The sequence below is a fragment of the Heliangelus exortis genome, chromosome 6, assembly GCF_036169615.1.
Source record: "Heliangelus exortis chromosome 6, bHelExo1.hap1, whole genome shotgun sequence".
Lineage (NCBI taxonomy): Eukaryota > Metazoa > Chordata > Aves > Apodiformes > Trochilidae > Heliangelus > Heliangelus exortis.
This window is the reverse complement of record NC_092427.1, coordinates 16,563,381-16,575,451: the sequence shown is the minus strand read 5'-3', so window position 1 is coordinate 16,575,451 and position 12,071 is coordinate 16,563,381. Positions and strand designations below refer to the sequence as shown.

The 12,071-nt window shown below is 41.2% G+C and overlaps 1 protein-coding gene across 9 annotated transcripts in view; it reads left to right on the top strand.

Moving 5' to 3' along the window:
• The window catches only part of ERBB4 (erb-b2 receptor tyrosine kinase 4), a 617,214-nt gene that overhangs the window by 571,206 nt on the left and 33,937 nt on the right, over positions 1-12,071 (top strand). For all 9 annotated transcript variants that reach the window (XM_071746874.1, XM_071746873.1, XM_071746881.1 and 6 more), the window contains one exon: positions 10,926-11,081. In XM_071746874.1, coding sequence (XP_071602975.1) covers positions 10,926-11,081 — 156 coding nt within the window. The remainder of the gene's footprint in view (positions 1-10,925; positions 11,082-12,071) is intronic.

Here is a 12,071-nt window from a genome sequence, read left to right as displayed (position 1 = left end):
CCTTCTAAAAACACAGCTTTGTTTATTAAATGTTTATTTATTATATTGCTGTTTATTAGCATAGAGTGAGTTTGTTAATTAGAATCTCATCTCTTGGAATCAGAGTGAAGCTCTTGCCCTGGGTATGTGTTGTTCTTTGCTCAGCAGGGTCCCAGTCCTGTACTGGCATCGCTGGTGTGTTATAAGCTGCTTTGTATTTGGCTCATAGCATGCTAACAGTACTGGGCCATGGAAGGGTAGTAGGGATGGGGATGCTGAGTGACAGAAAGCAGCAATAAAAATGCCTTTCTCCAGCCCCTGCCCGGCTGGTTCTAAAACCAGGCAGATTGAATCTTTCACTGTAATTAATCTTTCTCCAGATTGCAAGGTGCAGTCTTCAGGTTGTTGGAGAAGTCAGTAAGTGAGTTTGTCATTTATTGCTGAATCCCCAGAGTGACCTCCAGGAGTTACAATGTGCACTTATCCCTTTGTTAGGTGTTTGCTGTATCTGATCTTCATGCCGCTGATTTTGCTTTGTCTTAAGACCATTTTCTGTAGAGCCAGCACAGCACCTCTGAAGCCTCTAAGTGCTTACCCCAAGTCCTCCTGTTTAACCAACTTGAAACAAACAGCATATAATTTATTAAGGGTGCATTAAGTTGAGAATATTGCAATTCAGTCAGATGCAGGGCACAGCTCTGAAAGGTCACTGTTCTTATGTTATTGTTTGAAGTGCTGGAGAATTTTTAATGTGTTTGCACTGTGGCTGTGTTCATTCTGAAATTGTGTGAAGGCTGTTCTTGTATCTGTTAATCTGGAGGTGCCTTATTAATAGGCTGCACACTTCATTGATTTTTAATTAATTTCTGAAGAGACACAGAGGATAAGTGCTGCAGCCCACAGACATCTCTGTACTTATTGCAGTCCACATCTCTATTGATCGCCTGCCTAAGGAGCAGAAGTAATCCATTTTAAATACACTTTCTCGGAGAGACTGAATGCACTACACAATATACTCTCCCAATTGTAATTGTGTTGGCAAGAGGTCAGTGGCTGGGGTGGGGGAAAGGCAGCCTCTTGTTTAGTATGCTGCTGGCTCTCCAAACACTGCCTTCTCTGCAGGCTTCATTTCAAGAAAGCCAAGCTATCTCCCTTACGTGCAGTTTATAACTACAGAGTGTAAAGAAAGCAGTGGCCACAGCTCCGATGTTGAAGTGGCACAGGGAGCTCCTTTATAGGACACATTAAGCCTGCCTGCCTCTTCAGAAGAAGGAGCTGGAACTAGTCTAACTGTAGCAATTAATCTAAGAGAGAAGAATAGCATTCAAAAAGCCCTTTCAAATTCTTAATGTGCTGGTACATCTCTCTTTGGTTGCCACTTTGAAAAGCATCAAACACTTTCCAGGAGTTTGTGTTCCACTTGGAGCTGAAATCTGAAGTCTCTGAGCACTCCTCAAATCAGAGGACTGGTACATTCTTCCTGCTGGCGTGTGGAGCACAGGTTACTAGGATTTGCTTTTGAAGCAATAATTCAGTCTTTGTCATAAGGACTGTGTTCCTGCCAGCCTGTAGTTACTTGGCAGTGAGTGCTTATTGCCCAGTAAGGAGACTTTTGCAGTGATAAGTTTATTATTTAAGCAATTAGTTCTTTTTTAAAGGCTTCTTTTACAGGAATAAAAAAACAAAAAACCAAAAAAAACCCAAACCAAAACAAAAAAAGTGTTTACAATGTGTATCCATGGCTGCAGCCAAAACACTGCTCAGTCCTTCCATGCATCCTGAAGAAAGGTGAGTTATGTTAACAGGAGCAGAGACAGTAAGTGTTCAATTCTGACCTGCAGAGCACAGGCCTTGTACATTTGAGGAAGGATGTCCCTGCAGTAGAACAGAAATCTGCATTTAAATAGTCAGGTTTTTTCTTACATGGGTCAGAAAGTCAGCAGATTTCTGCCTGGCATTTTTCTCTGCCTACATGTGGCAGTGCACAGGACAGTGTTGAACACCCAAACACTTTGTGTGCTCACCTTCAGAAGCCCCTGTGAGAAGCAGAGTGCAGAGCTAGCATGGAGGCATCAGATGCTAAGTACTTTATTGAAGTATTGGGGGTGATCCTTTACTCATGAGTCCCTGACTTCCTTAAGTTTTTCCTACTACAGCTCTTGGTCCTTCTCAGTAATTGGAGGGTGAGAAACTCTCTTGGTGTGTCTCTGCCACAATGTATATTTTGGCCTGGTATCCACATTGGCCTAGAGGGAGCTGAGTAGAGAGGAGGGGATGTGAGAGAGAGAGGGTAATTAAGAGGAGCTGCAAAGCTGTATCCAGGTTACTGGTGATGTGCTTATTGTAAGTACAGCTACAAGCCACAATTTCCCTCATCTCTTAGGGCTCAGTACCATAAACTGAGTTGTGATTTCTTCATGGGTTATAGGAGAATATCCCTGCCCTTTTGAGCAGTTTGGGAATAAGGAAAAGGTACTGTAAGAAACTTGACCACCCAGCCCCAGAAGCTGGGACACTTGGCTCACATGCAGTGGTAATGCAGCCAATATGAGCCAGTTTGCCCATTAAAGGCACTAAGCTGGCACAGGAGAGCACCTATGCCCAGCTGTCTTGAGGAAGCACTGTGGCAAGAATGTGAATTTGTGCCTTGCAAAATGGAGGTTAGATACAATTCCACAGAGGAGTGGAGCTCCCTCCTTCAGGAATTTCTCGCATCCTAAACAGCCTGTATTGCAACTGCACAGATGTACCTGTAGGAGGGACCAGAATTTGAAGGCACACACAAGATGGGCAGTATCAAAATCCCTGTTTTGTCTCTCACTTTTTATGCTGCTAAATATATTTATGTAACATCTTTCATCAGAAGAACATGAAGTGCTTCGCAGACTCTTTATGTTGAGCACCACCTAATCTAGATGTCTGCATAATATGAGGGAGCCAGGGGAAGAACTCACACTTTTCACAGTACTTCAGGCAAGGGATGTGATTGATGATGACAGTGGAACAAACTCCCCTTTGGCGATGCCTGAGGAATTTCAACAGGCTCCCAAGACAGGCAGCATCATTTTAAGGACCCCACTATGGAAGAACTGTGAACCAGTCAGTTCAGGGGTGAGCTGCTAATCTCTGCTTTGAAGAGGTGGGAAGGCACTCCTCAGATTTTAAGTTAGGGGTTGCAGTGCCCATCAAAATGTCTGCTCATTCTGGTCAATTAAGTCTTTAAATGGCACAAGCTTATGAACTTGCTTTTTCTCTCATTTCATTTTAGTTGTTTTCCATTTAGGAATCACCTGACACTTTGAAGTAGCCTGAATTTTTCTTGTAATTCTCACATAAATTATAGCCTCATATCCTCTTTCCTTTCTCTTTCACTTCCTAACTTTGTTTTGACCTGTTATGCTTGAGCATCTATGTGTGTGTGTCTTGTGCCCTAGCTCAGCATTGCAATGAATCAGGCTTTAGGACACCTATTACTGGAACAAGGATACTGCAGCAGCCATGTCATGCAGAGCAGAGATGTGGTGTTGGCTTTTTTTTTTTTTCTCCAGAGTTGTTCTTTTGATGGATAGCTGGCATATTTACACTGCCACAGGTAGTGTCTGTCCTCCTGTGGTTAGGTATGAAGCCAGCTTATCTCAATTTTGTGCTTTAGCTGAATAAACCAATGTGCAATCACATTCCCATGTGTAAGCAGACAGAATTTTACTTCTGGGTGATACACACCCAGTGTGGGTGGGTGGAGAGATATATGACTGATCTGTGTGCAAAACACCACTGCTGACTCTTTTCCTGGCAGAACTAGCTTGAGCTACCTGTGCAGGAGTTGTATTTGCACTGGTCAGCTTTCCATAGGGGTAATATTTCAGCTACACTGGGATCCTGCCTTTTAAGTCAAATACAGGTAGTCTTGGGCTTGTTTCTGTGTGCTCTGAGCTATTTAGCCCAAAGCCACTTAACACCATCACAGGAGGACTCTGATAAAAGGAATTTATTAGCAGGCACAGATACACAGATCCACACAACTCAGGTCACACCAACTCAAAGTGCAGGTGTAGCAAAATTTTAGTTGTCTGATCCTGGTAGGGTGGACAGGTCCGAAGTGGTTGTAGGAAAATGCAGCCAGTTGTGTCAGCTTTGTATCCTAAGGCTGCATTTAAGGACAGGCAGCTTTAGCTGCAAACAGCAATATACCAAGATATGGCTTCTTATTTATGAATAGCCCATTGCAAATCTTGAGAGAGCAAACTTAGTCAAAGGAACATGAGATGAGAGAAAATACAATGGTATCATGTTTCTTTGTCTATTCTTACCAAGGAGAGAGAGACTTAGTAACTTGGCCTGTATGAATTCAAAATAATTGAATTCCTAAATATTTGGAGTTGCACATCCCAGGATGCAGGAATGGATCTCCCTTGCCAGCTTCAGTGGAGTTGGATGAACTCCAGACATTTTTGGAAGTTCTGGGCAGCTAACCTGGTGGAGATGTGCATATCATAAGGTGTGAGTCCCCAGCTGGGTCTGGCAGCTTTGGACTGAAACTGTTAGCATCCTTCACTCTCCCTTGGCTGTGAGGATGACCTCCAGGAGCAGCTTCCAAGCAGAGCTACATAAGAAATCACACCTCTGCAGCTGACTCAGTGTACTTCAGAATAGTGTCAGTTTCCCCCTCCCATGGTTATCTCTGGAGTAACAGCTACTCAGATGATTCTGGTTGCTCCTGACAACAAAGGGCACCATGTTTTCCTTGAAAGCAGATTTAGCCCTAGGTAAAATTACACTTTTTCCGTGGAGTAAATGGGGGAGAAGGTGATAATTTCAAGCTTTCTGTAGTGATTCCTGTTATTAAGGTAGCCTCCGGTTATTAGGCTGGATAGAAGGCAGTCTCCAAGGCAGGAGGTTAATGTCCATGAGATTTTGAGTCGAAATTTTCTCCCTTCACATATGTGTTTGGTGAATCTGCCACTTGTGATGGCTTTGGTGGGTGGAAGGTATTATCAAAGAAAGACAGGCTGCTCTAATTTCACAATGACATAAGACCATTGTTCCCTCTATTGAAGTGGAAAATAATGTTTATTATAGAAACCAGCAAAAAGTCACACAACGGGGGGGGGGGGAGGGGTGGAAAATAGGGTTTGTAGCATGTCAGCTGCCTACTGGTACTGTTGAAATTATTGGGGCAGCTGAAGGTATTTTATCTTACTCCTTTTATTATTTGAATGGTCTTGCAGAAGGCTGTCTTGCATCTTGCAAAGACATATGTATATTCTTCAGTTAGTGATTCAACACACATCAGTTCATCTCTGGTAATCAAAGGGATTTTGCTTTTAATAAAGCATTCATACCTGCTTAAATTTCATCCTGAGTAAAGAATACCTTTTTTCTGGAAACAAAGTACAGGGACCTAATAGAAAAGTCTTTCTGTCACGGCTCATGCAATTCAAAGAGTTGAACATACCCTGAATGGCAGCTGCCACCTTTGAAATTAATCCAGATGCATCCTCAGCAGGGAGGTGAGATTCTGAAAAGTCCAGAAAAGTGAAGGAAATCAAGACTGAAACAGTCTTTCCTTGCAGCTTTTATACTCTGAGCTATACAGATAGAGGCTGTACTCAAAAACTGCCCTCAGGAACTGAGGCAAATGGCAGCAGCATAAAGCAACACTGATAGTAAAGTAAGAAAAGAGTAAATTATGACCCTGTCTTTAAGGCAGGAGATCTCAGGGGAAAACTCATAACTTTCCAGAGAGTGAAGTTCACTGTTCTTTTTTAAAAAAAATCTACCACCAGTCCACCTTTGATAATACCTCTCTGTATCACTGATGGTACCCTGTCTGTAGCACTGGAAGTCCTAATATTTTATGAACCCAGTTTGATACTTCCTACTGCAGTTCAGCACTTGGAAAGATCAGAAAGGTGTCACATCTCATTGTCTTCTCTCCTTCCGTGGATTTTTTGACACAGTCTCCTTCCCTCTGTCCTATGTCAGTGTGTTGCCAGCATATGTTATCTCATTTTAAAGTTTCTGTCATTTTTTTCATGGCAAGAGCATGAGCACACCTCACTGTACCTGAAATGCCTGTAACAAAACTGTCCACAGTCCTAAAGACTTCACAAACACTTCATAGTAAAATTGGAAAAGACTTTCTTCTTCTGTTGCTCTTAAGAACTAACTTTTCTTAAGAAAGTAACTTTTAGTCTACTCAACAAGGTAAATTTTATTCTCTTTTAGTTCATTTCCAAGTATTTACTGATGAATACAGAGCAGAATTCACCTCAGCCAGTAAACCTGTTGCTGTGTTTTGTCCCTAGTTTTTACACAGGGAATTATAAAGCCTGAAAAGTGACAACTAGGAAATTCTTACTGGACTTAAGTTCTTAATGGCCATTTCTATCTTTCCCATCCACCTCCCTCCTTTGAACAGAGCTGCCTTGGCTAATTACAAGCAAATTCTTCTACCCCTCAGCATTGCTATTAGTTTCCTTGGTGTTGTTGCAAGCCTTGTGTGAAATGCATAAGGCACGTGGTCAGGATAGGTTAATAATTGTGTGGGCAAGGATAAAAAATCTTTAACATTAATCAAAGTCCTGGCAAGGGCATTTGTGTCTGCTTCTGAAGGGAGAATTCAGGTTTTCACAGTTTCATAATCAGGTGGATGCAAGGGATCTGGGCTGCAGGGGGTTTTGCTGCTGTCTAGGTAAAGATCCCTACAGCACAGGGTTGTCTTTGTACATGATTCTAGAACTGGGTGCAGATAAGAGAAGCAGCTGTGAAAGATAAAAGGCTATACCTTGGTCATCCTGAATTTCCAGAGGGACTTCCTCAGCTTATCTGAGTTATAGCTGTTTGCAGTGGCTGTTTGACTTCTTAATAGCATTAGGCACTGATTCAGAGTGATTGTGTGTTCAAGTAACCAAGCAGTAATTTCATTTCTAATGACATTCTCCATGAGGAAGCCTTTGCCATGACTGTGATGAGGAAGTCTCAGTGATGGGTAGGTCATGGTTGATTCTTGCATTTGTGTGAGATGAATCTGGGCTCAGAGATAATAAGTCAACTGATCCTTAAGGGTTTAATGTTGAACTCTTCCTTCTCAGTGGTTTCAGCAGAGAAATCCCACCCTATAGAGGAAATTCTAATACATTTATTAAAGTGTGGATTTTCTTATTATCTGAACATGTTATGCTTCAGTAATTATATGGGATCTGCATAGCTCTAATTTTGAATAGTCCTGAAGGGCACTTCATTTCCTCAGCCTCACAGATCACACCTCAAATGGCACAGCAAAAAGTGTCTTTTGGATCAGACTTCAAAGTATCACTTTTATAAACAGATCCCTTTCTGTTGCCAGGGTCTAAGGTCACTTGCATAAGTCTCACAAAATATTCTCCTGGTATTTGATCATGGGCTTGTTGGGTGGTGATGGCACCATCTGTGTAATGCAGTGATTATTTTTTTGTTATTATACCTCTGTGTCGTATAAAAATACCAGGGATACATATAGAGCACTTTGCCTGCCAGGTTTGAAAATATCTTCAGTTGATGATTCCTGGTGTATTATATTTTTGGACGGCATTGCTGCAGTGAATACTGTAGGATTGCCATTTTTAGGCTGTTTTCAGTCTGCTTGTATAATCTTTTTAATGGAAAACATACATATAAATAACTTTTCTCATATATTTCCACCATTCAGCTTTAAAACTTGTCTATAGGCTATCAGGAAAATCAAACATGTTTACACTGGGTATCTCTAAGAGGATTTACATCTCTGCAGAACCTGCAGAGGATTTTGTAGCTGACAAACCCTCCATGGGCTGTTTTCAGCTTTGCAGATAACACAGATGGGAAAAAGCCCTGAGAAGCTTGTTTGACAGAGGTGAAGTAAACTGTGAGTACAGTGATGTACAGACAGGTATTTCTACCCTCTTTCTGGACAGAAAAGAAGAACAGGTGTGGCAGTGGTTAGGAACAGTACTCAGGTTGGTGATTTGAGATCTTTATAGTTCATAAAAAAATATGAGGTTTGGTTGAATAAAATCTAATCTTACTAAGACAATATTAAGAAATAGCACATAATAGAAATAAATGGAAATGAATAAGTAGAATAAACAGTGAAACATCCTTAAGTGTTATTCTACATGTTTAAAAAAAATACTTGGAAATTAAATATATAAAGAGGATAAAACAAGATGAAGAATATATCATTAAGTGTTACCCTTTCAATGAAGAATGTTTCTGGACACCTTTCCCTCCATTCCTGCCACCATTAGCTAAAGACAGGAGGCTAAAACCTTGGTGCAGGTCATCTGTTTTGATTTTAACAAGACAGAATTCTATTTCTTCATTTCTGCTGGAAGAAATATGCAATATCTATGTATCATTTCAGTGCTGCTAGGTGCAGATTATTCTATTTTAAAAATAATTATTAATTAATATGTTAGTTATTACTAATGTGTTCTGATACCAACATAATTCTCTCATTGAATTCTCTGGGGCTTTGTGTTCTCATCAGGTTCTGGCCAAAAAGATCTGTTTGCAAGTTTGGGCCTTTCTTTTCTCCCATTTGTTTTCTGAGATACTGAGAATTTCAGCCAGATAAGGGGAGCAGAAGTTACATAAAATCTAGGAAGTTTTAGCAGTATTTCTGTTTGGATGGACTCTTTTGCAGTGAAAGATGCAAGACTGAAGAGGTGCTTAACCCTGTGGTATCTAGAGGACGACATTGGGAGCTGCAGGAGAGCAATGTTTGGGGGAAGCACCAGGGCACCTCTGTTTGCACATGAATCCTGGCTGTAAGGGCAGCACTTTCAGGAGCTGCAGAGATACCTAAGGGCACCCTGGGGCACCCTTAGGGTCAGATGTGCTGTCTGTAAGTGTAGCAAAGCTGGAAATGAGACTGTGGGCCAGAGGCCCTGCTCACCTCAACTCAGCACGGGCATGGTGCTCTCTCAGTGCCTTTCTCAGATACATCCAGACGTGCTGGTTGACACCTACCTGCAGACATTGCATCAGGGGGGTTGCTGGTGGAAGGGGGGGATGTGAGACAGAGAGGTGGCTTTGTTCACCTGCTTGCCAGAGGACTTGGGATCAGCAGTGTCTGGCGATGCCTTGTAGCACCTTCTGGTTACTGCTTAGTGCTGGAGGTGTGAAACAGGAATTATGTTCATCCCCAATCCATCTAAATTGTGTGGGGCCACTTTTGTGGTTGTTTTGCCTCTCCTATGCAGTGTTGTTGCTATGGGCTGTGTTGTCTTTTTCTGGTTGGATTTCTTCAAGTGGTAGCTCTTGTGGGAAGCCTTTGGTTTCATGGGGTGTCTGTTGTGTGACTCAAGATTGGTTGATGTATGAGATGTATTTTTCCTTTTCCTAAAGGTTTTAATTTGCTGTCAAAAAACATTATGCTTTCAAAGACTTAGAGTTTCAGTGTTGATTTGCTATTGGCAGGAGGGTGTGTTTACTTCAGTTAAAAGTGCCTTTAAAATATAAAATCATTTGCTTCATGCCAAAGAGTCCCTGTGTCCCCTTTCAAGGCACCTTCATGTTGACTGCAGTAAAGCCTACCACAATAAAAAAGAAATACTGTTTATGCCAAGGGTTCTCCTGTGTGTTTTGAAACCTTTTAGCAGTATTTGTGCTATAATTTTTCACATAAAAGCCACAGCAGTTCAGAGCTCTACTTGGTGCTTTATTTAAAGACATCCACTTTCTGTCAAAAAAGGGCTACACTGTGGCTCAGTGACCATGAACGGTGGCTCACCCATTTGCAGTGTCCTCCAAGTGTGTAAAGGCATGAGCACATGTGAGCTTCTTAATCTGTGAAAGGGAATAAAATCCAGCCCGTGACACTGAGTAATCTGGTTGTTTTAATCACAACCTGAAACTCTCTGAATTATCATCTGTGTTATGGGATAATGTGATGTCTTCTGTATTCAACAATGACTTTTTAAAATTACCATATATATTATACAGAGCTAATATATTAAGAGGTACCTTAAGGGTAATTATCAAGTGTGTAATTTCATTGGTAGGTTCTTATAATAATGGTTAATGTCATAAATGCCTTCTAATGAAATTGTAACCCTGCCTGACTATCTTTTGTGTGTCACATAATTAGTGAGACCAAGATTTGGTGTTGATCTCGATGTCACAAAGCATCATGTAAGCTTCCATACTGGTGGTAGATAGTCTCTCATCAGAGTAAGAGTAAGGTGGTGAGGTCAGGCAGCTTGAGTATATGTTACCTTATCTTTAAAGGATGGGCTGGATGGGCTTGTTAATAAAAGTGCTTCTAAAAGAATACATACACTCATTTTAAAAATGTCCATTGATCCTGGTGTCTTATTATAATACTACATGCAAAATTTTGAGAAGACAAAAAGGCAAGTGTGTCACAGCACGTGGACTAAATAATTGTTTTCCTTCTAATCTACTGGGGGTGGTGAAAATTATGGTCAACTCAAAGCCATTTGGAGATGGATGAGAAGCTTCATCTTGTATTGAAAACACTTGCCTGGTGTTTTCAGGCTAGGATTGTTTCCCAGCGTGGCCCAACTTTGGTGGGGTTCTAGCTAAGTTGATTATTTTTTATGGCTTTCAGATTTTCTGTCTGAAAAGCAAGAGCCATAATACTTCATTTCTTTGTCTCACATTTCCAGATTTTAAACTTGCTAGAACAAAGGAGGTACCCATGTGTTTGTTGTTTTGTTTTTTTTTTCCTTTGGCAGTTACCATAGAATCTTAAAATCTCATTCACATTGGAAGGAACCTAAGGTCATCTTATCCCGTTTCCTGCTCAGACCAAGAGCAGCACTGAACTTCTGCCCTCTAGGCCCTTTTGGTTTTGGGAATACAAATAAGGGAACCAGAAATTTTACATGACACCAATGAAAAGTAGTTCTAAAAATCATATAAGGCTCATTAAGTTTATTTTACTATTCTTTGTCCTTTAGGGAATGATGTACCTGGAAGAGAGGAGACTTGTCCACCGGGACTTGGCAGCCCGTAATGTCTTGGTGAAATCTCCAAACCATGTGAAGATCACTGACTTTGGCTTGGCCAGACTTTTGGAAGGAGATGAGAAGGAATATAATGCTGATGGTGGGAAGGTGAGTGCTGTACATATCTGGAAGTAATATACCACTGTGACAAGCCTCCTGAAATTACTCTGGAACCCGACTCTGTAGGGTAACCTATCCCTAGGGCACAACTATCCGTGTAAGAAAGTCTATCAGTGACTTAGCAAACCATGTTGTGGCAACACATACAACAGCTTCTCTTTTTTTTGTTCAGTGAGCTTCTCCAGGTGCTGAAATATAATTGTCTGAACAGTTTTCACACTCAGAATTAGTTTTTGTTCATGTGCTCCATTTGGTGTCTTGTTTTGAAGGCTTCTGAACTCAGCTCAATGACTGATAGATGTTCAAGAGCATTTCTGGCAAACCCTTTCTCTGGTCAGTATAGACCTCAGTAACTTGTAGTCCCATTTTCCCAGACAAGTAATTTTCCAGAAAGCAACAAGAAAGGCCACAAAACATGTTTGTAGCATATGACAGTTTAAATATGTTCAGCAAAGAACCACCTCATCTATCCCATTGGATGGAAGAGTCTGTGAACTATTTCTTGAACCTAGTCTCCAATACTATTTTGAATGCCAGGCCACTAAAAAGGTAGCTTGAGGATGATTTTGTAAGCAGACATTTTCCCATATTACTTTCCAGCATACCAAACAACATCCATGTAGTGCCTCACCTAATTTCTGATGCCTTCAAATTAATGCATTATAAAATTCAGAAGGCTGAAAGTAAAGGCTGGAACTGAATACTTTCCCCATTTCAACGTGTCACAAAATCCCAAGGGATTCTGCCTCTCCTGTCATTCCTTTTTCTCAATGTTCAGTTTGCTTTCTGTCTGTTCCCTATCTTGTGGGATTTTTTGTGCTCACTCATGCCCTTGTCTGGGACAAACAGCTGTTGCCAGTGTGTGCTTTTCTCCTAGATAGGCTGGTGCTTAATTCATGTGCTTCTGCCCTCAGCAGCTGTTGCATGGATTCCAGCAGCATTTCAGTCAATGAGGTGAAGAGCTTGAAAGGAGTCACC